This window comes from Neodiprion pinetum, chromosome 4 (assembly GCF_021155775.2).
Source record: "Neodiprion pinetum isolate iyNeoPine1 chromosome 4, iyNeoPine1.2, whole genome shotgun sequence".
Classification (NCBI taxonomy): domain Eukaryota; kingdom Metazoa; phylum Arthropoda; class Insecta; order Hymenoptera; family Diprionidae; genus Neodiprion; species Neodiprion pinetum.
In genome coordinates this window covers 4947631-4972869 of record NC_060235.2, presented here as the reverse complement: position 1 = coordinate 4972869, position 25239 = coordinate 4947631, and the positions used below count along the sequence as shown (strand labels likewise).

Here is a 25239-nt window from a genome sequence, read left to right as displayed (position 1 = left end):
ACCCAACTCTATCCGTTTACCCCAGAAATTATTGCTGTGCGCCACGCGATAATTTTGATTTTTGTTAAAATATCCATACAAACTGTGCTTTTTGAAATAAAAGAAATTCTCAGCGATTGTGAGTGTTTGGGTTTTTAGTTCTTCCACGATTATTTTCCTCCAATGAAGGATCTTTCATAAGACATTCTATCGAATTCCCCGATAGCGAACGAATGCATATGAACATAATGTTGATTCTAAGTTTAGAGGAAAATACCTGGAAAGTAGTTATTTATTAGTCGGAATTATGAATGTTTCGACTTGGAAGCGTGACCACAATATTTGCAACGGCGCACGGCGTTTACATAAACGACGAAATGATCGACGAATTCCGCATAAACCTTGAAAGGCGACAAATATATTACCCTGAAAATTATATATTTTCCAATAAACGACGCGGCGATGCACGAATTATTAATAAAACTTCGAAGGTGATAAATGTGTTTCGAAGCGTGAAAACAGTATCTTGAAAAGATAACGAGCAAAAGGTGGAAGCACGCAATATATAATTCTCAGACTTATGACGATGCGAGACTGAAACGGAACAACTTTGGCACGTAAACAAATTGCTAGATTATCGGTAGGTGACAGAACGAAAAGTTTCGTAAATACAGCCTGCAAAAATTTTCGAAAACGGAAATTTCGAAATAATGAGAGAATTCTAGTAAAATTCATGTGTGTTCAAAAAATTCAACGAATTCATTTAATTTTACAAAATAAAAACACATACCTAAAAATTTCTTAAGCAACGTTGATTCAAACAATTTATCGAATACTTTCTGGCAGTATTGTTATTCAAATCTAATTTTCTTACCGCGTTGATAAAGCTAATTCTCTTTCAGAGTTGCATTAATTTTCCGGTTGTCAGCATGAAGGTTGTTGCGGTACTGTTACTTATCGCCGGTAAGTTCTCGTCCCTAAATAATTATACTGTACATCAGTTCGTCAAATACATACCTGCAGACATGACATATTCTTACGGATAGATGAAATCTTCAAGAAAAAACTAACAATTTGTTTCTCATTGCTTGTTTCAGCTACGGGATCTGCTATCGAGTGGGCCGATCTTCTCGGTATAATTACACTGGAGTTGAAAATTGTCGCGATAAAATGCTAAATGAATAAGTTGGCGTGTTTCCGACGTATATTGGTGAACTGAATCCAATGGCGTTGCCTGTTTTTTCCGTGACGTCAGAATATTGAGATATTTCCTTCCAAAAATGGGCTTTTGATTGGAAATCGCACTTTTTAACTCGTACTATCTTTCAAACCGATTCATCAAGTACGTTGAGGAAAATTTATGATTCGTGCTGTGACCGATAATATGATGAACCATTTTTTGAAGAAATCTCATGACGCTTGCGTACAGCCGTAAAAATATATTTTTAACCCGTGAATTTTACATTTTTCACGTTTGTCAAGATGTGCATATTCTTTCCTGTCTTGAAAGTTTTATTCAAAATGATTTCAATGTGTCAAGAGCATTTCCATCCGACTCGAATCACAGCTCAAGTGGTATATTTTGACGAGAGGAACCCAAATTTTCAACCCTAGCATCATGGGGCGGCTTGGAAGATAATACGGGTCAGAAAGTGCCATTGAAATTGCCATTTTTGCGATAGAAAAAACGGACCAACATCGAATTCAGCGCACCAAAATACGTCGAAGATACAACAACTAGTTAAATTAACATTTTGTGGCAAAAATTTTTTATCCCACAATTACAAATCACCTACAATCAGCATGCGAATGACACTTATTATTTCTTGTCTACTTCTTGATGTTGCGTGCAATCAACTTCTCAATACTTACACAACTAAATTTCAGTGAAATGGAGCCGCTCGGGGAAGGACCCTTCACACGCAAATAGCTTCTTCCAGATGCCTCGTACAAAATCTGATGCTATTAACGAGAGTTGGGTCGAAGTAACAGGTCTGACTTCCTTGAATTTGACTGTGTATTGCTTCGAAGAAGGCGACAGTCGCGTATGCCTTGAATACGATTCTTACGGGAACATTGCTGCTATACAGGTGATTAGTGTTTACGTTTATCGCGACGTATCATCGAAGTCGTACAGATATTTGGTACTTGATAAAATTGAACATATACAGGGAAGGCACCATTTGATTTTTCAGGCTGCCGTACTCTGCAGTGACGTCGAAAATGTACAAAGTATTTACAACCGGTCGAATTTAAACCAGTATCAGATCAAAACGATATTTGATGAACAGTATTGGACCAGTACAGTCTACTTCATATCCCCGGGTTAGTGGTTAAATTATCTTTCACCATACAATTACGATATTCTTGTAGAAATATTGCCAGTGAAAAATTTCTTCCTTCGAAAAGCTTCGTAAACAACAGTTTCTCCATTTTCTGGATAACAATGTGGAAAGAAATTTAGTGTGAACATTTGGAAAATATACAAAGATGTTTTTACTTCGTGACCCCAAACGTAGGAGCAATTTTTTTATCATGTTCTGCTATTTTCAAATACCAGGTAGTGATTGGATTCAATATGAAAAAAAATTTCTGAACCAGGTGATCGGGGCGATAATTTCTTCAGCTAAAAGTTTTGTACGTTGCCGACGGAACCTCAGATGTTAATTATCACCACTTTTTCAGAGACTATCGCAGCTGGTGGTCGCAGCGAGATGAACGGTCTTACCGGGACTGAAGGAATCTGGATCGGGACAACGGATGGATTTATAGAAATTCCCAGAAATGTATCGGAATGGGATTCTGCATGGACGAAAGAAGCCTGTATGTCTGAGCAGGGTAATTTTCCATTGACCTCACTATTGTGATTTTGTTCCTTCTGGCTACTGACAGTTTTCTTCAAACAATAGTAATTAACTAAGATTTTCGTGCATACCTCAGGTACACACTATCAGTACGCTATGAACAGATCCATGGAATGTACAAACTTGCAGCCTTGGTTTTTGTTAGAACAAGAAGGAGAGTTAAGCGGTTTTGGATTGGAGGGATTTGGTAATACGACTTACAAAAATCGTAACTGGTACGAGACAATTATACCGCGTTTTCTCAGAGACACAAATCCAACACTTCCACAGTGCGTCATCGATTGGGGTGAAGATTACGGTTTTATTTGTACGCATGTATTGTTGACTTCTACGCCATGGACATACGTTTGTCCATAGCAGGCTTCACGGTGCTGAAGCTAGAAATTTGAGGGGAAATACAGGAAAGCTTTGTGAAAATAAGAGGGAGGGGGGTATTAGGACATTTTTTTGTAGTACTGACCAAATAGAGCAAGATTAGATAAACACAGGAGTGTCCGATATTTTGGTCGTTTTGGAATTTTTTCGATTACACATGGAAAATATTGTTCATATTGTAGAATTTTTTTTTTTTTTTTTTATCATCAAGTAAACTGGTGTGGAAAAGTCGACCTGTGCTTAAGAACAATGTTTATATTTCCAGCTAAATGTAGGAACAAAATAATTTGGGATGAGTGCAAGTATTCTGTAGATAACGCTACTCAATTAAACCGTAAAAATGTTGGCTTGCGAAATATAAGAGAATGTTGGGATTCGATGAATTTTTTTCGTTCCTATGTTAAGTTGGAAGTATAAACATTGTTCTTAAACATCAAGTTGATTTTTTCTGTCCATTCTCATTCGTGAGGAAAAGTAACTGACTGGCAAAAATTAGGGGGATTTTACGGGGAAATTGAATGCTTTAGGGTACATTTAGGGGAGATATTCAGTTTTAAAATGCTTATAAGGAAACGAAAAAGAATAGGGAAATTCGAGACCGACCGTGTAGCCTGTGATAGCAACATCGTATGACGTGTAAGGATTCTTCGTAAATAAAATACTTAATTCTTGATGAAATAGATATTTGTGTCTCAACTTTTAATTACCTTCCATTAGACTTGTACGAAATCATCTCAGCTTTTCAAAACCAAAACTGTATACGAATGCTGCATCAAACAAATGATTTATTTTATCAACATTTACGTGACAGCATTGAAGGATAAAATTCGAATAAGTTAAAAATAATAATCTATCGATATTTACATAATTCATCCGCTTCGTCGATAATCATAGAATTCACTTTTACCTAACGTTTGTCCCATGGCTCTAATGATCTCTGAAAAATAAATGAGTAAGTAAGCATCGCTGTAGATACACGAACAGCTTTCAATCAGATATAAGGACCAAAAAATTATTGAAGAAAATGTATTAATTGTATTCTATTTTTCGTAGACACAGTTTTACGGTCATAATGAATGTAAGAAATTTGTCTAGTATCGATACACATACCTAAATCAGATATTGCACATCTCGCCAAGTTTTCCCAGATATATATTTGCCGACATATTCATTCTGGTAAATGCGGTGCTTCTTGGCTAAAGTAGGGAGCCGTATCTCTAACTAGTAATGTATGGCACACATCGCAAACTCTCGAAGGTCGCTGCTTGGGTCCACTGTTTACAACGTGCGACAGACAAGTTGAACAAAATATATGACCGCAATGACGGCAATGCATCTATTCAAAGAAAAGTAATTGTATGTAGACGAGAAATACAAACACTGTTAACGTTGTAATGCTAACGGAAACAAATTCGCACTCACCTTTCTTTTTGTAACTGTGAACCCCGTTCGACAATTAGGACACTCGTCAACATCCTCGTCGTGCTGCCATCTCACTTCACTTCCTGCCTCTCTGATCTTTTCCAGTTGAACCTGTGATTTCGAACAATTTCACACAAATGTAAAATAATCAAATGATTGAGTCCGAAGATAAATTGATATTATATTTTTTTGATTTGATTTATCCAATTTTGCACCTGTAAAGATTGTGATAATCTAACAAAGTCTTTCTGTACTTCTTCGCTAGTATCTAATTCCTGTTGAAGACTGGTTAGCCTTTGACGAAGTTCAGCAACAGCTAATTCTATCTTTTGTTTTTCCGTTGTTGTATTTTCCAACTGCTGTTGAAGTCTATTCAACTTCTCTTCTTTTTCATTCAAAGCTTGATGATCATGTTTGTAATTCTCTACTTGGACTCTGTAAAAATAGTTTATCAATTAGCACTTGAAAGATATTTCAAGCCACTGAAGCGGATAATTATGAAATCCAACAATTTTTTTCAAACGACAATAAAACACTTACTTAAGCTGCCTAATTTCCTCAACCAAAATAGATTCCGATTGTTGACGCGCACGATTATCGTGATCTAATTGGTCTTGAAGGAGGGTCACCTCGTAACGTAAAGTTTCCTCTTTCTCCTGCGCAACTTCTTGCGCGACTTTTGCTGCTATCAAGTCTTCGTGCATTTTTAAAAGTGTGACGTGTAACTCTTCAACGTTATTTGGCATATTAATTGTCTCACTTTGGAGCTGCATAGAATTCTTACTATGCTTACCAACCAAATTTTCATTTTCTTTCTGCAGCCTGAAAGTTTTTTTTTTTTTTTCTTCTAAGTACAGGAAAAAATACCAATTTGTTTGAACTTGTAAGAGTTTGAACAATGTGGAACGTTGAGAAATGTCCGTGAAAATAAATTTATTTATTCTACAACCGTTATTAAAAATCATTGTTTCCAAAAATGCGATATTTCACGTATTGTGACAGTTTTTCAAGTTTCTCAAAACCTGAATCTAGATGAATGAAGCGAAATTTGTGCAGTTCAACTTACGCATTGAGATGCCTTTGTAGTTCTTCTCTTCCATGAATCAATCTACTTAGTTCATCGGTAACGCCTTGATGCATCTGTGCTAACGTTTGCTTCAAGTCGGCCAAGGCTTGCTGGGAGGATTGTGAAACGGAGGTGAGTTCTGCAACTTTAATTTTGTGTTCTTCTTTTTTTTCATTCCACTTTTCCTTCATTTCTTTACGAAATTAGCGAACGAATGCATATGAACATAATTTTGATTCTAAGTTTAGAGGAAAACACCTGGAAAGTAGTTATTTATTAGTCGGAATTGTGAATGTTTCGACGTGGAAGCGTGACGACAATATTTGCAACGGCGCACGGCGTTTACATAAACGACGAAATGATCAACGAATTCCGCATAAACCTTGAAAGGCGACAAATATATTACCCTGGAAATTATATATTTTCCAATAAACGACGCGGCGATGCACGAATTATTAATAAAACTTCGAAGGTGGTAAATGTGTTTCGAAGCGTGAAAACAGTATCTTGAAAAGATAACGAGCAAAAGGTGGAAGCATGCAATATATAATTCTCAGACTTATGACGATGCGACAGTGAAACGGAACAACTTTGGCACGTAAACAAATTGCTAGATTATCGGTAGGCGACAGAACGAAAAGTTTCGTAAATACAGCCTGCACAAATTTTTGAAAACGGAAATTTCGAAATAATGAGAGAATTCTAGTAAAATTCATGTGTGTTCCAAAAATTCAGCGAATTCATTTCATTTTACAAAAAAAAAACACATACCCAAAAATTTCTTAAGCGACATTTGATTTAAACAATTTATCGAATACTTTCTGGCAGTATTGTTATTCAAATCTAATTTTCTTACCGCGTTGATAAAGCTAATTCTTTTTCAGAGTTGCTTGATTATTCAGTTTGTCAGCATGAAGGTTGTTGCGGTACTGTTACTTATCGCCGGTAAGTTCTCGTCCCTAAATAATTATACCGTACATCAGTTCGTCAAATACATCCCTGCAGACATGACATATTCTTACGGATAGATGAAATCTTCTAGAAAAAATTAACAATTTGTTTCTTATTGCTTGTTTCAGCTACGGCATCTGCTATCGAGTGGGCCGATCTTCTCGGTATAATTACACTGGAGTTGAAAATTTTCGCGATAAAATGCTAAATGAATAAGTTGGCGTGTTTCCGACGTACTCGTATATTGGTGAACTGAATCCAATGGCGTTGCCTGTTTTTTCCGTGACGTCAGAATATTGAGATAATTCCTTCCAAAAATGGGCTTTTGATTGGAAATCGCACTTTTGAACTCGTACTATCTTTCAAACCGATTCATCAAGTACGTTGAGGAAAATTTATGATTCGTGCTGTGACCGATAATATGATAAACCATTTTTTGAACAAATCTCATGACGCTTGCGTACAGCCGTAAAAATATATTTTTAACCCGTGAATTTTACATTTTTCACGTTTGTCAAGATGTGCATATTCTTTCCTGTCTTGAAAGTTTTATTCAAAATAATTTCAATGTGTCAAGAGCATTTCCATCCGACTCAAATCACAGCTCAAGTGGTATATTTTGACGAGAGGAACCCAAATTTTCAACCTTAGCATCATGGGGCGGCTTGGAAGATAATACGGGTCAGAAAGTGCCATTGAAATTGCCATTTTTGCGATAGAAAAAACTGGCGACATCGAATTCAGCGCACCAAAATACGTCGAAGATACAACAACTAGTTAAATTAACATTTTGTGGCAAAAATTTTTTAGCCCACAATTACAAATCACCTACAATCAGCATGCAAATGACACTTATTTTTTTCTTGTCTACTTCTTGATGTTGCGTGCAATCAACTTTTCAATACTTACACAACTAAATTTCAGTGAAATGGAGCCGCTCGGGGGAGGACCCTTCACACGCAAATAGCTTCTTCCAGATGCCTCGTACAAAATCTGATGCTATTAGCGATAGTTGGGTCGAAGTAACAGGTTTGACTCCCTTGAATTTGACTGTGTATTGCTACGAAGAAGGCGACGGTCGCGTATGTCTTGAATACGATTCTTACGGGAACATTGCTGGTATACAGGTGATTATTGTTTACGTTTATCGCGTCGTATCATCGAAGTCGTACAGATATTTGGTACTTGATAAAATTGAACATATACAGGGAAGGCACCATTTGATTTTTCAGGCTGCCGTACTCTGCAGTGACGTCGAAAATGTACAAAGTATTTACAACCGGTCGAATTTAAACCAGTTTCAGATCAAAACGATATTTGACGAAGAATATTGGACCAGTACAATCTATTTCATATCCCCTGGTTGGTAGCTAAATTATCTTTTACCATACAATTACGATATTCTTGTAGAATTATTGCCAGTGAAAAATTTCTTCCTTCGAAAAGCTTCGTAAACAACAGTTTCTCCATTTTCTGGATAACAATGTGGAAAGAAATTTAGTGTGAACATTTGGAAAACATACAAAGATGTTTTTACTTCGTGACCCCAAACGTAGGAGCAATTTTTTTATCATGTTCTGCTATTTTTAAATACCAGGTAGTGATTGGATTCAATATGAAAAAAAATTTCTGAACCAGGTGATCGGGACGATAATTTCTTCAGCTAATAGTTTTGTGCGTTGCCGACGGAACCTCAGATGTCAATTATCACTACTTTTTCAGAGACTATCGCAGCTGGTGGTCGCAGCGAGATGAACGGTCTTACCGGGACTGAAGGAATCTGGATCAGGACAACCGATGGATTTATAGAAATTCCCAGAAATGTATCGGAATGGGATTCTGCATGGACGAAAGAAGCCTGTGTATCTGAGCAGGGTAATTTTCCATTGATCTCACTATTGTGATTTTGTTCCTTCTGGCTACTGACAGTTTTCGTCAAACAATAGTAATTAACTAAAATTTTCGTGCATATCCCAGGTATACACTATGTGTACGCTTTGAACAGATCCATGGAATGTACAAACTTGCATCCTTGGTTTTTAATGGAACAAGGAGGCGAGTTAAGTGGTTTCGGATTCCAGGGATTCGGTAAGACGACTTACAAAAATCGTAACTGGTACGAGACAATTATACCGCGTTTCATCAGAGACGTAGCTCCAACACTTCCACAGTGCATCATCGATTGGGGTGAAGATTACGGTTTTATTTGTATGCATGTATTGTTGACTTCTACGCCATGGACATACGTTTGTCCATAGCAGGCTTCACAGTGCTGGAGCTAGAAATTTGAGGGGAAATACAGGAAAGCTTTGTGAAAATAAGAGGGAAGTGGGTATTAGGACATTTTTTTATAGTACTGACCAAATAGAGCAAGATTAGATAAACACAGGAGTGTCCGATATTTTGGTCGTTTTGGAATTTTTTCGATTACACATGGAAAATATTGTTCATATTGTGGAAATTTTTTTTTTTTTTTTTATCATCAAGTAAACTGGACTGGAAAAGTCGACTAATGCTTAAGAACAATGTTTATATTTCCAGCTAAATGTAGGAACAAAATAATTTGGGCTGAGTGCAAGTATTCTGTAAATAAGGCTACTCAATTAAACAGTAAAAATGTTGGCTTGCGAAATATAAGAGAATGTTGGGATTCGATGAATTTTTTTCGTTCCTATGTTAAGTTGGAAGTATAAACATTGTTCTTAAACATCAAGTTGATTTTTTCTGTCCATTCTCATTCGTGAGGAAAAGTAACTGACTGGCAAAAATTAGGGGGATTTTACGGGGAAATTGAATGCTTTAGGGTACATTTAGGGGAGATATTCAGTTTTAAAATGCTTATAAGGAAACGAAAAAGAATAGGGAAATTCGAGACCGACCGTGTAGCCTGTGATAGCAACATCGTATGACGTGTAAGGATTCTTCGTAAATAAAATACTTAATTCTTGATGAAATAGATATTTGTGTCTCAACTTTTAATTACCTTCCATTAGACTTGTACGAAATCATCTCAGCTTTTCAAAACCAAAACTGTATACGAATGCTGCATCAAACAAATGATTTATTTTATCAACATTTACGTGACAGCATTGAAGGATAAAATTCGAATAAGTTAAAAATAATAATCTATCGATATTTACATAATTCATCCGCTTCGTCGATAATCATAGAATTCACTTTTACCTAACGTTTGTCCCATGGCTCTAATGATCTCTGAAAAATAAATGAGTAAGTAAGCATCGCTGTAGATACACGAACAGCTTTCAATCAGATATAAGGACCAAAAAATTATTGAAGAAAATGTATTAATTGTATTCTATTTTTCGTAGACACAGTTTTACGGTCATAATGAATGTAAGAAATTTGTCTAGTATCGATACACATACCTAAATCAGATATTGCACATCTCGCCAAGTTTTCCCAGATATATATTTGCCGACATATTCATTCTGGTAAATGCGGTGCTTCTTGGCTAAAGTAGGGAGCCGTATCTCTAACTAGTAATGTATGGCACACATCGCAAACTCTCGAAGGTCGCTGCTTGGGTCCACTGTTTACAACGTGCGACAGACAAGTTGAACAAAATATATGACCGCAATGACGGCAATGCATCTATTCAAAGAAAAGTAATTGTATGTAGACGAGAAATACAAACACTGTTAACGTTGTAATGCTAACGGAAACAAATTCGCACTCACCTTTCTTTTTGTAACTGTGAACCCCGTTCGACAATTAGGACACTCGTCAACATCCTCGTCGTGCTGCCATCTCACTTCACTTCCTGCCTCTCTGATCTTTTCCAGTTGAACCTGTGATTTCGAACAATTTCACACAAATGTAAAATAATCAAATGATTGAGTCCGAAGATAAATTGATATTATATTTTTTTGATTTGATTTATCCAATTTTGCACCTGTAAAGATTGTGATAATCTAACAAAGTCTTTCTGTACTTCTTCGCTAGTATCTAATTCCTGTTGAAGACTGGTTAGCCTTTGACGAAGTTCAGCAACAGCTAATTCTATCTTTTGTTTTTCCGTTGTTGTATTTTCCAACTGCTGTTGAAGTCTATTCAACTTCTCTTCTTTTTCATTCAAAGCTTGATGATCATGTTTGTAATTCTCTACTTGGACTCTGTAAAAATAGTTTATCAATTAGCACTTGAAAGATATTTCAAGCCACTGAAGCGGATAATTATGAAATCCAACAATTTTTTTCAAACGACAATAAAACACTTACTTAAGCTGCCTAATTTCCTCAACCAAAATAGATTCCGATTGTTGACGCGCACGATTATCGTGATCTAATTGGTCTTGAAGGAGGGTCACCTCGTAACGTAAAGTTTCCTCTTTCTCCTGCGCAACTTCTTGCGCGACTTTTGCTGCTATCAAGTCTTCGTGCATTTTTAAAAGTGTGACGTGTAACTCTTCAACGTTATTTGGCATATTAATTGTCTCACTTTGGAGCTGCATAGAATTCTTACTATGCTTACCAACCAAATTTTCATTTTCTTTCTGCAGCCTGAAAGTTTTTTTTTTTTTTTCTTCTAAGTACAGGAAAAAATACCAATTTGTTTGAACTTGTAAGAGTTTGAACAATGTGGAACGTTGAGAAATGTCCGTGAAAATAAATTTATTTATTCTACAACCGTTATTAAAAATCATTGTTTCCAAAAATGCGATATTTCACGTATTGTGACAGTTTTTCAAGTTTCTCAAAACCTGAATCTAGATGAATGAAGCGAAATTTGTGCAGTTCAACTTACGCATTGAGATGCCTTTGTAGTTCTTCTCTTCCATGAATCAATCTACTTAGTTCATCGGTAACGCCTTGATGCATCTGTGCTAACGTTTGCTTCAAGTCGGCCAAGGCTTGCTGGGAGGATTGTGAAACGGAGGTGAGTTCTGCAACTTTAATTTTGTGTTCTTCTTTTTTTTCATTCCACTTTTCCTTCATTTCTTTACGAAATTAGCGAACGAATGCATATGAACATAATTTTGATTCTAAGTTTAGAGGAAAACACCTGGAAAGTAGTTATTTATTAGTCGGAATTGTGAATGTTTCGACGTGGAAGCGTGACGACAATATTTGCAACGGCGCACGGCGTTTACATAAACGACGAAATGATCAACGAATTCCGCATAAACCTTGAAAGGCGACAAATATATTACCCTGGAAATTATATATTTTCCAATAAACGACGCGGCGATGCACGAATTATTAATAAAACTTCGAAGGTGGTAAATGTGTTTCGAAGCGTGAAAACAGTATCTTGAAAAGATAACGAGCAAAAGGTGGAAGCATGCAATATATAATTCTCAGACTTATGACGATGCGACAGTGAAACGGAACAACTTTGGCACGTAAACAAATTGCTAGATTATCGGTAGGCGACAGAACGAAAAGTTTCGTAAATACAGCCTGCACAAATTTTTGAAAACGGAAATTTCGAAATAATGAGAGAATTCTAGTAAAATTCATGTGTGTTCCAAAAATTCAGCGAATTCATTTCATTTTACAAAAAAAAAACACATACCCAAAAATTTCTTAAGCGACATTTGATTTAAACAATTTATCGAATACTTTCTGGCAGTATTGTTATTCAAATCTAATTTTCTTACCGCGTTGATAAAGCTAATTCTTTTTCAGAGTTGCTTGATTATTCAGTTTGTCAGCATGAAGGTTGTTGCGGTACTGTTACTTATCGCCGGTAAGTTCTCGTCCCTAAATAATTATACCGTACATCAGTTCGTCAAATACATCCCTGCAGACATGACATATTCTTACGGATAGATGAAATCTTCTAGAAAAAATTAACAATTTGTTTCTTATTGCTTGTTTCAGCTACGGCATCTGCTATCGAGTGGGCCGATCTTCTCGGTATAATTACACTGGAGTTGAAAATTTTCGCGATAAAATGCTAAATGAATAAGTTGGCGTGTTTCCGACGTACTCGTATATTGGTGAACTGAATCCAATGGCGTTGCCTGTTTTTTCCGTGACGTCAGAATATTGAGATAATTCCTTCCAAAAATGGGCTTTTGATTGGAAATCGCACTTTTGAACTCGTACTATCTTTCAAACCGATTCATCAAGTACGTTGAGGAAAATTTATGATTCGTGCTGTGACCGATAATATGATAAACCATTTTTTGAACAAATCTCATGACGCTTGCGTACAGCCGTAAAAATATATTTTTAACCCGTGAATTTTACATTTTTCACGTTTGTCAAGATGTGCATATTCTTTCCTGTCTTGAAAGTTTTATTCAAAATAATTTCAATGTGTCAAGAGCATTTCCATCCGACTCAAATCACAGCTCAAGTGGTATATTTTGACGAGAGGAACCCAAATTTTCAACCTTAGCATCATGGGGCGGCTTGGAAGATAATACGGGTCAGAAAGTGCCATTGAAATTGCCATTTTTGCGATAGAAAAAACTGGCGACATCGAATTCAGCGCACCAAAATACGTCGAAGATACAACAACTAGTTAAATTAACATTTTGTGGCAAAAATTTTTTAGCCCACAATTACAAATCACCTACAATCAGCATGCAAATGACACTTATTTTTTTCTTGTCTACTTCTTGATGTTGCGTGCAATCAACTTTTCAATACTTACACAACTAAATTTCAGTGAAATGGAGCCGCTCGGGGGAGGACCCTTCACACGCAAATAGCTTCTTCCAGATGCCTCGTACAAAATCTGATGCTATTAGCGATAGTTGGGTCGAAGTAACAGGTTTGACTCCCTTGAATTTGACTGTGTATTGCTACGAAGAAGGCGACGGTCGCGTATGTCTTGAATACGATTCTTACGGGAACATTGCTGGTATACAGGTGATTATTGTTTACGTTTATCGCGTCGTATCATCGAAGTCGTACAGATATTTGGTACTTGATAAAATTGAACATATACAGGGAAGGCACCATTTGATTTTTCAGGCTGCCGTACTCTGCAGTGACGTCGAAAATGTACAAAGTATTTACAACCGGTCGAATTTAAACCAGTTTCAGATCAAAACGATATTTGACGAAGAATATTGGACCAGTACAATCTATTTCATATCCCCTGGTTGGTAGCTAAATTATCTTTTACCATACAATTACGATATTCTTGTAGAATTATTGCCAGTGAAAAATTTCTTCCTTCGAAAAGCTTCGTAAACAACAGTTTCTCCATTTTCTGGATAACAATGTGGAAAGAAATTTAGTGTGAACATTTGGAAAACATACAAAGATGTTTTTACTTCGTGACCCCAAACGTAGGAGCAATTTTTTTATCATGTTCTGCTATTTTTAAATACCAGGTAGTGATTGGATTCAATATGAAAAAAAATTTCTGAACCAGGTGATCGGGACGATAATTTCTTCAGCTAATAGTTTTGTGCGTTGCCGACGGAACCTCAGATGTCAATTATCACTACTTTTTCAGAGACTATCGCAGCTGGTGGTCGCAGCGAGATGAACGGTCTTACCGGGACTGAAGGAATCTGGATCAGGACAACCGATGGATTTATAGAAATTCCCAGAAATGTATCGGAATGGGATTCTGCATGGACGAAAGAAGCCTGTGTATCTGAGCAGGGTAATTTTCCATTGATCTCACTATTGTGATTTTGTTCCTTCTGGCTACTGACAGTTTTCGTCAAACAATAGTAATTAACTAAAATTTTCGTGCATATCCCAGGTATACACTATGTGTACGCTTTGAACAGATCCATGGAATGTACAAACTTGCATCCTTGGTTTTTAATGGAACAAGGAGGCGAGTTAAGTGGTTTCGGATTCCAGGGATTCGGTAAGACGACTTACAAAAATCGTAACTGGTACGAGACAATTATACCGCGTTTCATCAGAGACGTAGCTCCAACACTTCCACAGTGCATCATCGATTGGGGTGAAGATTACGGTTTTATTTGTATGCATGTATTGTTGACTTCTACGCCATGGACATACGTTTGTCCATAGCAGGCTTCACAGTGCTGGAGCTAGAAATTTGAGGGGAAATACAGGAAAGCTTTGTGAAAATAAGAGGGAAGTGGGTATTAGGACATTTTTTTATAGTACTGACCAAATAGAGCAAGATTAGATAAACACAGGAGTGTCCGATATTTTGGTCGTTTTGGAATTTTTTCGATTACACATGGAAAATATTGTTCATATTGTGGAAATTTTTTTTTTTTTTTTTATCATCAAGTAAACTGGACTGGAAAAGTCGACTAATGCTTAAGAACAATGTTTATATTTCCAGCTAAATGTAGGAACAAAATAATTTGGGCTGAGTGCAAGTATTCTGTAAATAAGGCTACTCAATTAAACAGTAAAAATGTTGGCTTGCGAAATATAAGAGAATGTTGGGATTCGATGAATTTTTTTCGTTCCTATGTTAAGTTGGAAGTATAAACATTGTTCTTAAACATCAAGTTGATTTTTTCTGTCCATTCTCATTCGTGAGGAAAAGTAACTGACTGGCAAAAATTAGGGGGATTTTACGGGGAAATTGAATGCTTTAGGGTACATTTAGGGGAGATATTCAGTTTTAAAATGCTTATAAGGAAACGAAAAAGAATAGGGAAATTCGAGACCGACCGTGTAGCCTGTGATAGCAACATCGTATGACGTGTAAGGATTCTTCGTAAATAAAATACTTAATTCTTGATGAAATAGATATTTGTGTCTCAACTTTTAATTACCTTCCATTAGACTTGTACGAAATCATCTCAGCTTTTCAAAACCAAAACTGTATACGAATGCTGCATCAAACAAATGATTTATTTTATCAACATTTACGTGACAGCATTGAAGGATAAAATTCGAATAAGTTAAAAATAATAATCTATCGATATTTACATAATTCATCCGCTTCGTCGATAATCATAGAATTCACTTTTACCTAACGTTTGTCCCATGGCTCTAATGATCTCTGAAAAATAAATGAGTAAGTAAGCATCGCTGTAGATACACGAACAGCTTTCAATCAGATATAAGGACCAAAAAATTATTGAAGAAAATGTATTAATTGTATTCTATTTTTCGTAGACACAGTTTTACGGTCATAATGAATGTAAGAAATTTGTCTAGTATCGATACACATACCTAAATCAGATATTGCACATCTCGCCAAGTTTTCCCAGATATATATTTGCCGACATATTCATTCTGGTAAATGCGGTGCTTCTTGGCTAAAGTAGGGAGCCGTATCTCTAACTAGTAATGTATGGCACACATCGCAAACTCTCGAAGGTCGCTGCTTGGGTCCACTGTTTACAACGTGCGACAGACAAGTTGAACAAAATATATGACCGCAATGACGGCAATGCATCTATTCAAAGAAAAGTAATTGTATGTAGACGAGAAATACAAACACTGTTAACGTTGTAATGCTAACGGAAACAAATTCGCACTCACCTTTCTTTTTGTAACTGTGAACCCCGTTCGACAATTAGGACACTCGTCAACATCCTCGTCGTGCTGCCATCTCACTTCACTTCCTGCCTCTCTGATCTTTTCCAGTTGAACCTGTGATTTCGAACAATTTCACACAAATGTAAAATAATCAAATGATTGAGTCCGAAGATAAATTGATATTATATTTTTTTGATTTGATTTATCCAATTTTGCACCTGTAAAGATTGTGATAATCTAACAAAGTCTTTCTGTACTTCTTCGCTAGTATCTAATTCCTGTTGAAGACTGGTTAGCCTTTGACGAAGTTCAGCAACAGCTAATTCTATCTTTTGTTTTTCCGTTGTTGTATTTTCCAACTGCTGTTGAAGTCTATTCAACTTCTCTTCTTTTTCATTCAAAGCTTGATGATCATGTTTGTAATTCTCTACTTGGACTCTGTAAAAATAGTTTATAAATTAGCACTGGAAAGATATTTCAAGCCACTGAAGCGGATAATTATGAAATCCAACAATTTTTTTCAAACGACAATAAAACACTTACTTAAGCTGCCTAATTTCCTCAACCAAAGTAGATTCCGATTGTTGACGCGCACGATTATCGTGATCTAATTGGTCTTGAAGGAGGGTCACCTCGTAACGTAAGGTTTCCTCTTTTTCCTGCGCAACTTCTTGCGCGACTTTTGCTGCTATCAAGTCTTCGTGCATTTTTAAAAGTGTGACGTGTAACTCTTCAACGTTATTTGGCATATTAATTGTCTCACTTTGGAGCTGCATAGAATTCTTACTATGCTTACCAACCAAATTTTCATTTTCTTTCTGCAGCCTGAAAATTTTTTTTTTTTTTTCTTCTAAGTACAGGAAAAAATACCAATTTGTTTGAACTTGTAAGAGTTTGAACAATGTGGAACGTTGAGAAATGTCCGTGAAAATAAATTTATTTATTCTACAACCGTTATTAAAAATCATTGTTTCCAAAAATGCGATATTTCACGTATTGTGACAGTTTTTCAAGTTTCTCAAAACCTGAATCTAGATGAATGAAGCGAAATTTGTGCAGTTCAACTTACGCATTGAGATGCCTTTGTAGTTCTTCTCTTCCATGAATCAATCTACTTAGTTCATCGGTAACGCCTTGATGCATCTGTGCTAACGTTTGCTTCAAGTCGGCCAAGGCTTGCTGGGAGGATTGTGAAACGGAGGTGAGTTCTGCAACTTTAATTTTGTGTTCTTCTTTTTTTTCATTCCACTTTTCCTTCATTTCTTTACGAAATTAGCGAACGAATGCATATGAACATAATTTTGATTCTAAGTTTAGAGGAAAACACCTGGAAAGTAGTTATTTATTAGTCGGAATTGTGAATGTTTCGACGTGGAAGCGTGACGACAATATTTGCAACGGCGCACGGCGTTTACATAAACGACGAAATGATCAACGAATTCCGCATAAACCTTGAAAGGCGACAAATATATTACCCTGGAAATTATATATTTTCCAATAAACGACGCGGCGATGCACGAATTATTAATAAAACTTCGAAGGTGGTAAATGTGTTTCGAAGCGTGAAAACAGTATCTTGAAAAGATAACGAGCAAAAGGTGGAAGCATGCAATATATAATTCTCAGACTTATGACGATGCGACAGTGAAACGGAACAACTTTGGCACGTAAACAAATTGCTAGATTATCGGTAGGCGACAGAACGAAAAGTTTCGTAAATACAGCCTGCACAAATTTTTGAAAACGGAAATTTCGAAATAATGAGAGAATTCTAGTAAAATTCATGTGTGTTCCAAAAATTCAGCGAATTCATTTCATTTTACAAAAAAAAAACACATACCCAAAAATTTCTTAAGCGACATTTGATTTAAACAATTTATCGAATACTTTCTGGCAGTATTGTTATTCAAATCTAATTTTCTTACCGCGTTGATAAAGCTAATTCTTTTTCAGAGTTGCTTGATTATTCAGTTTGTCAGCATGAAGGTTGTTGCGGTACTGTTACTTATCGCCGGTAAGTTCTCGTCCCTAAATAATTATACCGTACATCAGTTCGTCAAATACATCCCTGCAGACATGACATATTCTTACGGATAGATGAAATCTTCTAGAAAAAATTAACAATTTGTTTCTTATTGCTTGTTTCAGCTACGGCATCTGCTATCGAGTGGGCCGATCTTCTCGGTATAATTACACTGGAGTTGAAAATTTTCGCGATAAAATGCTAAATGAATAAGTTGGCGTGTTTCCGACGTACTCGTATATTGGTGAACTGAATCCAATGGCGTTGCCTGTTTTTTCCGTGACGTCAGAATATTGAGATAATTCCTTCCAAAAATGGGCTTTTGATTGGAAATCGCACTTTTGAACTCGTACTATCTTTCAAACCGATTCATCAAGTACGTTGAGGAAAATTTATGATTCGTGCTGTGACCGATAATATGATAAACCATTTTTTGAACAAATCTCATGACGCTTGCGTACAGCCGTAAAAATATATTTTTAACCCGTGAATTTTACATTTTTCACGTTTGTCAAGATGTGCATATTCTTTCCTGTCTTGAAAGTTTTATTCAAAATAATTTCAATGTGTCAAGAGCATTTCCATCCGACTCAAATCACAGCTCAAGTGGTATATTTTGACGAGAGGAACCCAAATTTTCAACCTTAGCATCATGGGGCGGCTTGGAAGATAATACGGGTCAGAAAGTGCCATTGAAATTGCCATTTTTGCGATAGAAAAAACTGGCGACATCGAATTCAGCGCACCAAAATACGTCGAAGATACAACAACTAGTTAAATTAACATTTTGTGGCAAAAATTTTTTAGCCCACAATTACAAATCACCTACAATCAGCATGCAAATGACACTTATTTTTTTCTTGTCTACTTCTTGATGTTGCGTGCAATCAACTTTTCAATACTTACACAACTAAATTTCAGTGAAATGGAGCCGCTCGGGGGAGGACCCTTCACACGCAAATAGCTTCTTCCAGATGCCTCGTACAAAATCTGATGCTATTAGCGATAGTTGGGTCGAAGTAACAGGTTTGACTCCCTTGAATTTGACTGTGTATTGCTACGAAGAAGGCGACGGTCGCGTATGTCTTGAATACGATTCTTACGGGAACATTGCTGGTATACAGGTGATTATTGTTTACGTTTATCGCGTCGTATCATCGAAGTCGTACAGATATTTGGTACTTGATAAAATTGAACATATACAGGGAAGGCACCATTTGATTTTTCAGGCTGCCGTACTCTGCAGTGACGTCGAAAATGTACAAAGTATTTACAACCGGTCGAATTTAAACCAGTTTCAGATCAAAACGATATTTGACGAAGAATATTGGACCAGTACAATCTATTTCATATCCCCTGGTTGGTAGCTAAATTATCTTTTACCATACAATTACGATATTCTTGTAGAATTATTGCCAGTGAAAAATTTCTTCCTTCGAAAAGCTTCGTAAACAACAGTTTCTCCATTTTCTGGATAACAATGTGGAAAGAAATTTAGTGTGAACATTTGGAAAACATACAAAGATGTTTTTACTTCGTGACCCCAAACGTAGGAGCAATTTTTTTATCATGTTCTGCTATTTTTAAATACCAGGTAGTGATTGGATTCAATATGAAAAAAAATTTCTGAACCAGGTGATCGGGACGATAATTTCTTCAGCTAATAGTTTTGTGCGTTGCCGACGGAACCTCAGATGTCAATTATCACTACTTTTTCAGAGACTATCGCAGCTGGTGGTCGCAGCGAGATGAACGGTCTTACCGGGACTGAAGGAATCTGGATCAGGACAACCGATGGATTTATAGAAATTCCCAGAAATGTATCGGAATGGGATTCTGCATGGACGAAAGAAGCCTGTGTATCTGAGCAGGGTAATTTTCCATTGATCTCACTATTGTGATTTTGTTCCTTCTGGCTACTGACAGTTTTCGTCAAACAATAGTAATTAACTAAAATTTTCGTGCATATCCCAGGTATACACTATGTGTACGCTTTGAACAGATCCATGGAATGTACAAACTTGCATCCTTGGTTTTTAATGGAACAAGGAGGCGAGTTAAGTGGTTTCGGATTCCAGGGATTCGGTAAGACGACTTACAAAAATCGTAACTGGTACGAGACAATTATACCGCGTTTCATCAGAGACGTAGCTCCAACACTTCCACAGTGCATCATCGATTGGGGTGAAGATTACGGTTTTATTTGTATGCATGTATTGTTGACTTCTACGCCATGGACATACGTTTGTCCATAGCAGGCTTCACAGTGCTGGAGCTAGAAATTTGAGGGGAAATACAGGAAAGCTTTGTGAAAATAAGAGGGAAGTGGGTATTAGGACATTTTTTTATAGTACTGACCAAATAGAGCAAGATTAGATAAACACAGGAGTGTCCGATATTTTGGTCGTTTTGGAATTTTTTCGATTACACATGGAAAATATTGTTCATATTGTGGAAATTTTTTTTTTTTTTTTTATCATCAAGTAAACTGGACTGGAAAAGTCGACTAATGCTTAAGAACAATGTTTATATTTCCAGCTAAATGTAGGAACAAAATAATTTGGGCTGAGTGCAAGTATTCTGTAAATAAGGCTACTCAATTAAACAGTAAAAATGTTGGCTTGCGAAATATAAGAGAATGTTGGGATTCGATGAATTTTTTTCGTTCCTATGTTAAGTTGGAAGTATAAACATTGTTCTTAAACATCAAGTTGATTTTTTCTGTCCATTCTCATTCGTGAGGAAAAGTAACTGACTGGCAAAAATTAGGGGGATTTTACGGGGAAATTGAATGCTTTAGGGTACATTTAGGGGAGATATTCAGTTTTAAAATGCTTATAAGGAAACGAAAAAGAATAGGGAAATTCGAGACCGACCGTGTAGCCTGTGATAGCAACATCGTATGACGTGTAAGGATTCTTCGTAAATAAAATACTTAATTCTTGATGAAATAGATATTTGTGTCTCAACTTTTAATTACCTTCCATTAGACTTGTACGAAATCATCTCAGCTTTTCAAAACCAAAACTGTATACGAATGCTGCATCAAACAAATGATTTATTTTATCAACATTTACGTGACAGCATTGAAGGATAAAATTCGAATAAGTTAAAAATAATAATCTATCGATATTTACATAATTCATCCGCTTCGTCGATAATCATAGAATTCACTTTTACCTAACGTTTGTCCCATGGCTCTAATGATCTCTGAAAAATAAATGAGTAAGTAAGCATCGCTGTAGATACACGAACAGCTTTCAATCAGATATAAGGACCAAAAAATTATTGAAGAAAATGTATTAATTGTATTCTATTTTTCGTAGACACAGTTTTACGGTCATAATGAATGTAAGAAATTTGTCTAGTATCGATACACATACCTAAATCAGATATTGCACATCTCGCCAAGTTTTCCCAGATATATATTTGCCGACATATTCATTCTGGTAAATGCGGTGCTTCTTGGCTAAAGTAGGGAGCCGTATCTCTAACTAGTAATGTATGGCACACATCGCAAACTCTCGAAGGTCGCTGCTTGGGTCCACTGTTTACAACGTGCGACAGACAAGTTGAACAAAATATATGACCGCAATGACGGCAATGCATCTATTCAAAGAAAAGTAATTGTATGTAGACGAGAAATACAAACACTGTTAACGTTGTAATGCTAACGGAAACAAATTCGCACTCACCTTTCTTTTTGTAACTGTGAACCCCGTTCGACAATTAGGACACTCGTCAACATCCTCGTCGTGCTGCCATCTCACTTCACTTCCTGCCTCTCTGATCTTTTCCAGTTGAACCTGTGATTTCGAACAATTTCACACAAATGTAAAATAATCAAATGATTGAGTCCGAAGATAAATTGATATTATATTTTTTTGATTTGATTTATCCAATTTTGCACCTGTAAAGATTGTGATAATCTAACAAAGTCTTTCTGTACTTCTTCGCTAGTATCTAATTCCTGTTGAAGACTGGTTAGCCTTTGACGAAGTTCAGCAACAGCTAATTCTATCTTTTGTTTTTCCGTTGTTGTATTTTCCAACTGCTGTTGAAGTCTATTCAACTTCTCTTCTTTTTCATTCAAAGCTTGATGATCATGTTTGTAATTCTCTACTTGGACTCTGTAAAAATAGTTTATAAATTAGCACTGGAAAGATATTTCAAGCCACTGAAGCGGATAATTATGAAATCCAACAATTTTTTTCAAACGACAATAAAACACTTACTTAAGCTGCCTAATTTCCTCAACCAAAGTAGATTCCGATTGTTGACGCGCACGATTATCGTGATCTAATTGGTCTTGAAGGAGGGTCACCTCGTAACGTAAGGTTTCCTCTTTTTCCTGCGCAACTTCTTGCGCGACTTTTGCTGCTATCAAGTCTTCGTGCATTTTTAAAAGTGTGACGTGTAACTCTTCAACGTTATTTGGCATATTAATTGTCTCACTTTGGAGCTGCATAGAATTCTTACTATGCTTACCAACCAAATTTTCATTTTCTTTCTGCAGCCTGAAAATTTTTTTTTTTTTTTCTTCTAAGTACAGGAAAAAATACCAATTTGTTTGAACTTGTAAGAGTTTGAACAATGTGGAACGTTGAGAAATGTCCGTGAAAATAAATTTATTTATTCTACAACCGTTATTAAAAATCATTGTTTCCAAAAATGCGATATTTCACGTATTGTGACAGTTTTTCAAGTTTCTCAAAACCTGAATCTAGATGAATGAAGCGAAATTTGTGCAGTTCAACTTACGCATTGAGATGCCTTTGTAGTTCTTCTCTTCCATGAATCAATCTACTTAGTTCATCGGTAACGCCTTGATGCATCTGTGCTAACGTTTGCTTCAAGTCGGCCAAGGCTTGCTGGGAGGATTGTGAAACGGAGGTGAGTTCTGCAACTTTAATTTTGTGTTCTTCTTTTTTTTCATTCCACTTTTCCTCCATTTCTTTACGAAATTCTACCTCCTTGACTAAATCTTCCTTTTGGACTTCTAACAAGTGATCAGCATCTGCCAATCGTTTTTCAAATTCTTTTTCTGCTGCCTGCATTTTCACCAATTGTGCCTCATAATTAGCGCACATATCACAACTGGCTTCCGCAGCAGATCCTGATTCCGTTTGAAATTTTTTTTGCGAATTAATTTCTATATGTTTTTGCAGCTCGTCATCTGTCGATCTTAGTTTTTCCTTCAATGCTTTAATCTCCTCTTCCAAAGATCCTACCAGCGAACGCAAAACTTCTGCATCTTCTTGGGCCTGTAGAACCGTAGGACAAGTTTTTTCTTTACAATCAAACTGCGTATTGTGCATTGTTAAAGTAATAAAATAAGAAATCTCAAATCACGAACACCTCCTTGGACAAGAATTCAAAAATATAAAGGGACGATTGAGTTCGAAGAAAATGAAAGAATAATATCATTAATGGTTACTTAATACACATCAAGATATTGTTATAAAATCTCACAATCACACTAATAGGGTCTAAAAGCTTACGTACATATTTGTTTACCTTCCTCAAGCTCTCTTCGATATTATCAGGGCCCAAAGACAATGAATCAGCTCCTAATTGAGAGACAACTTTTCTAGCTAAAGTTTTAGTCACAGTTGACAAAGATATTTGAGGTCCGTCCGCAGATTCGCGAGTTGTCTGCGATCGGAGCAGCGCATTTTCTGCTTCAAGTTTACGAAACGCAGATTGCAACTTTCGCAACTCGTCTCCAAGTTGATTACGTGAACACGAGGACTCTTCTACTGTCTCTTGAATCAGTTGCTCCAAAGTGGCTATTTCTTCTTGCGCCTTGCGCTTTTCAACAAGAATGTCATTTTCCACCTTAAGGTCAGCCACCGTCAGCTGACTCTTAGCTTCATCAAGATCAGTCTGTAATCTATGTATCTCTTCTTGCAAGGAGATCTTTTCTTCGAGCTGCCTTTTGAGTTCTTCTGTGAATGAGTAGCAGATGATTGAATGGTGAGTTATTTTGTTGCAGTTAGAAAAAAATTAAGTGAAAACACCGAACAACCTTTGGCACATTACCTTCTTTCTGGAGAAAAAGTTCCTTCATTTTTGCTCTTTGACTATCAAACTCCTTTAGTATCGTTGCATTCTCAGTCTCAAACTTCTTTAATTTAATCAGTAGATCATCTAAACGAACAAAGCCACTCGCTTATTAACATTTACAATCTACCAACCAGATTTGATTTTTTATTATAATATCCGTCAAAGTATAGCCAAAAAAAATTGAGCACCCAAAACATGATTGAAAACAGCACAGAGGTTGCAAATGGAGTTGGCCAAACTAAATTCAAGTAAAACGACATCACTTTAATAAATAAACATGATCGACAATCCATAATTCACAAATCAAAACAATTCAGCTATTCACAATTGCAGAAAGTTTGTGCGTATTTCTGTTGATATTCATATGTTATGTCAGCAAAGTAAAACAATATGCAATACATCCATGGAGTCTCTGAAAAACCAAAATTTTTTCAATCATTCTTCATTTTGCTTGCACAAACATTCCTGATTCAAGCACGCTGACTTTAAAATTATACGTTAAAAGTCTGTTCTGCTAGTGACTAGGGTTAATCAACAAGCTAGTTGAAAACTCTGCGTTGGCCAACATTTGGAGAATACGTTCACAAAAAAAACTGAGCTATGATTCATTAAAATTTTACAAACCTTCTGCTTTTAGCGACGTTAAGTCTTTCAAGTTGTTATTATAACCAAGCTCTGTGAGTTTATTCATACATTTCATTAATTACTTTTGCTTTATCAAAGAGATATTTTTTCTTTAAGTTTCGTGTTATACATTCCAATTCCAGGGGGTCGCATTGAAGTTGGAGGGAGTTACTAGCTCATTGTCATTTTTTACCAAGAATTTCTCGTCATTAGTAGGGTTGCAGTAGCATAACCTAGATTCAGAGGAAAATCTGAAATAACATACCTCGATCCTCCTTTACAGCACAACCGTCCTTCGTCTCGTTTTCCATTATTAACGATATCAGCTGTCACTTTATTATATCGACTAAAAATGCTCAAATATTTCTACCCTGCCGGGCCTTTAACTTTTTTTCAAACTAATTTGACAAGTGCGTACAACAAGCACGCAGATAGCACAAAGTAGCAGGCATTCATTCA

At 36.3% G+C, this 25239-nt stretch overlaps 7 protein-coding genes across 16 annotated transcripts; 4 read left to right on the top strand and 3 right to left on the bottom strand.

Annotated features, from left to right (window-relative positions):
* The first annotated feature begins 551 nt into the window (after nt 1-551).
* Nucleotides 552-3900, top strand: LOC124216616 (uncharacterized). 3 transcript variants are annotated; one of them, XM_046621306.2, is made up of 7 exons: nt 552-619; nt 882-942; nt 1077-1112; nt 1867-2069; nt 2175-2304; nt 2665-2817; nt 2920-3900. In XM_046621306.2, the coding sequence occupies exons 2-7, from the start codon at nt 909-911 to the stop codon at nt 3198-3200; spliced, it is 837 nt and encodes a 278-aa protein (XP_046477262.1). In that variant the 5' UTR covers nt 552-619; nt 882-908; the 3' UTR covers nt 3201-3900. The 3 variants fall into 3 exon arrangements, with proteins under 3 accessions (XP_046477262.1, XP_046477263.1, XP_068991810.1); XM_069135709.1 differs by having other exon boundaries at nt 586-714; XM_046621307.2 differs by lacking the exon at nt 1077-1112.
* LOC124216611 (rab GTPase-binding effector protein 1-like) lies at nt 3619-6122 on the bottom strand. 3 transcript variants are annotated; one of them, XM_046621282.2, is made up of 7 exons: nt 5707-6122; nt 5181-5462; nt 4856-5075; nt 4641-4751; nt 4329-4554; nt 4083-4155; nt 3619-3985 (listed from the first exon to the last, which is right to left on the bottom strand). In XM_046621282.2, exons 1-5 carry the CDS (start codon nt 5895-5897, stop codon nt 4387-4389), a joined length of 972 nt encoding a protein of 323 aa, XP_046477238.1. In that variant the 5' UTR covers nt 5898-6122; the 3' UTR covers nt 3619-3985; nt 4083-4155; nt 4329-4386. The 3 variants fall into 3 exon arrangements, with proteins under 3 accessions (XP_046477238.1, XP_046477237.1, XP_046477240.1); XM_046621281.2 differs by having other exon boundaries at nt 3897-4155; nt 5707-6121; XM_046621284.2 differs by having other exon boundaries at nt 3897-4155; nt 5181-5487; nt 5707-5873.
* Nucleotides 5816-9615, top strand: LOC124216614 (uncharacterized). Its single transcript, XM_046621300.2, has 7 exons — nt 5816-5838; nt 6591-6651; nt 6786-6821; nt 7582-7784; nt 7890-8019; nt 8380-8532; nt 8635-9615. Exons 2-7 carry the CDS (start codon nt 6618-6620, stop codon nt 8913-8915), a joined length of 837 nt encoding a protein of 278 aa, XP_046477256.1. The 5' UTR covers nt 5816-5838; nt 6591-6617; the 3' UTR covers nt 8916-9615.
* Nucleotides 9334-11831, bottom strand: LOC124216612 (rab GTPase-binding effector protein 1-like). 3 transcript variants are annotated; one of them, XM_069135706.1, is made up of 7 exons: nt 11422-11831; nt 10896-11177; nt 10571-10790; nt 10356-10466; nt 10044-10269; nt 9798-9870; nt 9334-9700 (listed from the first exon to the last, which is right to left on the bottom strand). In XM_069135706.1, the coding sequence occupies exons 1-5, from the start codon at nt 11610-11612 to the stop codon at nt 10102-10104; spliced, it is 972 nt and encodes a 323-aa protein (XP_068991807.1). In that variant the 5' UTR covers nt 11613-11831; the 3' UTR covers nt 9334-9700; nt 9798-9870; nt 10044-10101. The 3 variants fall into 3 exon arrangements, with proteins under 3 accessions (XP_068991807.1, XP_046477242.1, XP_046477244.1); XM_046621286.2 differs by having other exon boundaries at nt 9612-9870; XM_046621288.2 differs by having other exon boundaries at nt 9612-9870; nt 10896-11202; nt 11422-11588.
* On the top strand, nt 11531-15330 carry LOC124216623 (uncharacterized). Its single transcript, XM_046621329.2, has 7 exons — nt 11531-11553; nt 12306-12366; nt 12501-12536; nt 13297-13499; nt 13605-13734; nt 14095-14247; nt 14350-15330. Exons 2-7 carry the CDS (start codon nt 12333-12335, stop codon nt 14628-14630), a joined length of 837 nt encoding a protein of 278 aa, XP_046477285.1. The 5' UTR covers nt 11531-11553; nt 12306-12332; the 3' UTR covers nt 14631-15330.
* On the bottom strand, nt 15049-24983 carry LOC124217219 (rab GTPase-binding effector protein 1-like). The gene is made up of 15 exons (XM_069135020.1): nt 24781-24983; nt 24133-24240; nt 23596-24038; nt 22852-23354; nt 22326-22607; nt 22001-22220; nt 21786-21896; nt 21535-21699; nt 17137-17339; nt 16611-16892; nt 16286-16505; nt 16071-16181; nt 15759-15984; nt 15513-15585; nt 15049-15415 (listed from the first exon to the last, which is right to left on the bottom strand). The coding sequence occupies exons 1-13, from the start codon at nt 24854-24856 to the stop codon at nt 15817-15819; spliced, it is 2892 nt and encodes a 963-aa protein (XP_068991121.1). The 5' UTR covers nt 24857-24983; the 3' UTR covers nt 15049-15415; nt 15513-15585; nt 15759-15816.
* LOC124216615 (uncharacterized) lies at nt 17603-21045 on the top strand. Of its 4 annotated transcripts, none has more exons than XM_046621301.1 (7): nt 17603-17757; nt 18021-18081; nt 18216-18251; nt 19012-19214; nt 19320-19449; nt 19810-19962; nt 20065-21045. In XM_046621301.1, exons 2-7 carry the CDS (start codon nt 18048-18050, stop codon nt 20343-20345), a joined length of 837 nt encoding a protein of 278 aa, XP_046477257.1. In that variant the 5' UTR covers nt 17603-17757; nt 18021-18047; the 3' UTR covers nt 20346-21045. The 4 variants fall into 4 exon arrangements, with proteins under 4 accessions (XP_046477257.1, XP_046477259.1, XP_046477258.1 ...); XM_046621303.2 differs by having other exon boundaries at nt 17678-17730; XM_046621302.2 differs by having other exon boundaries at nt 17709-17852.
* Nucleotides 24984-25239: the final 256 nt, after the last annotated feature.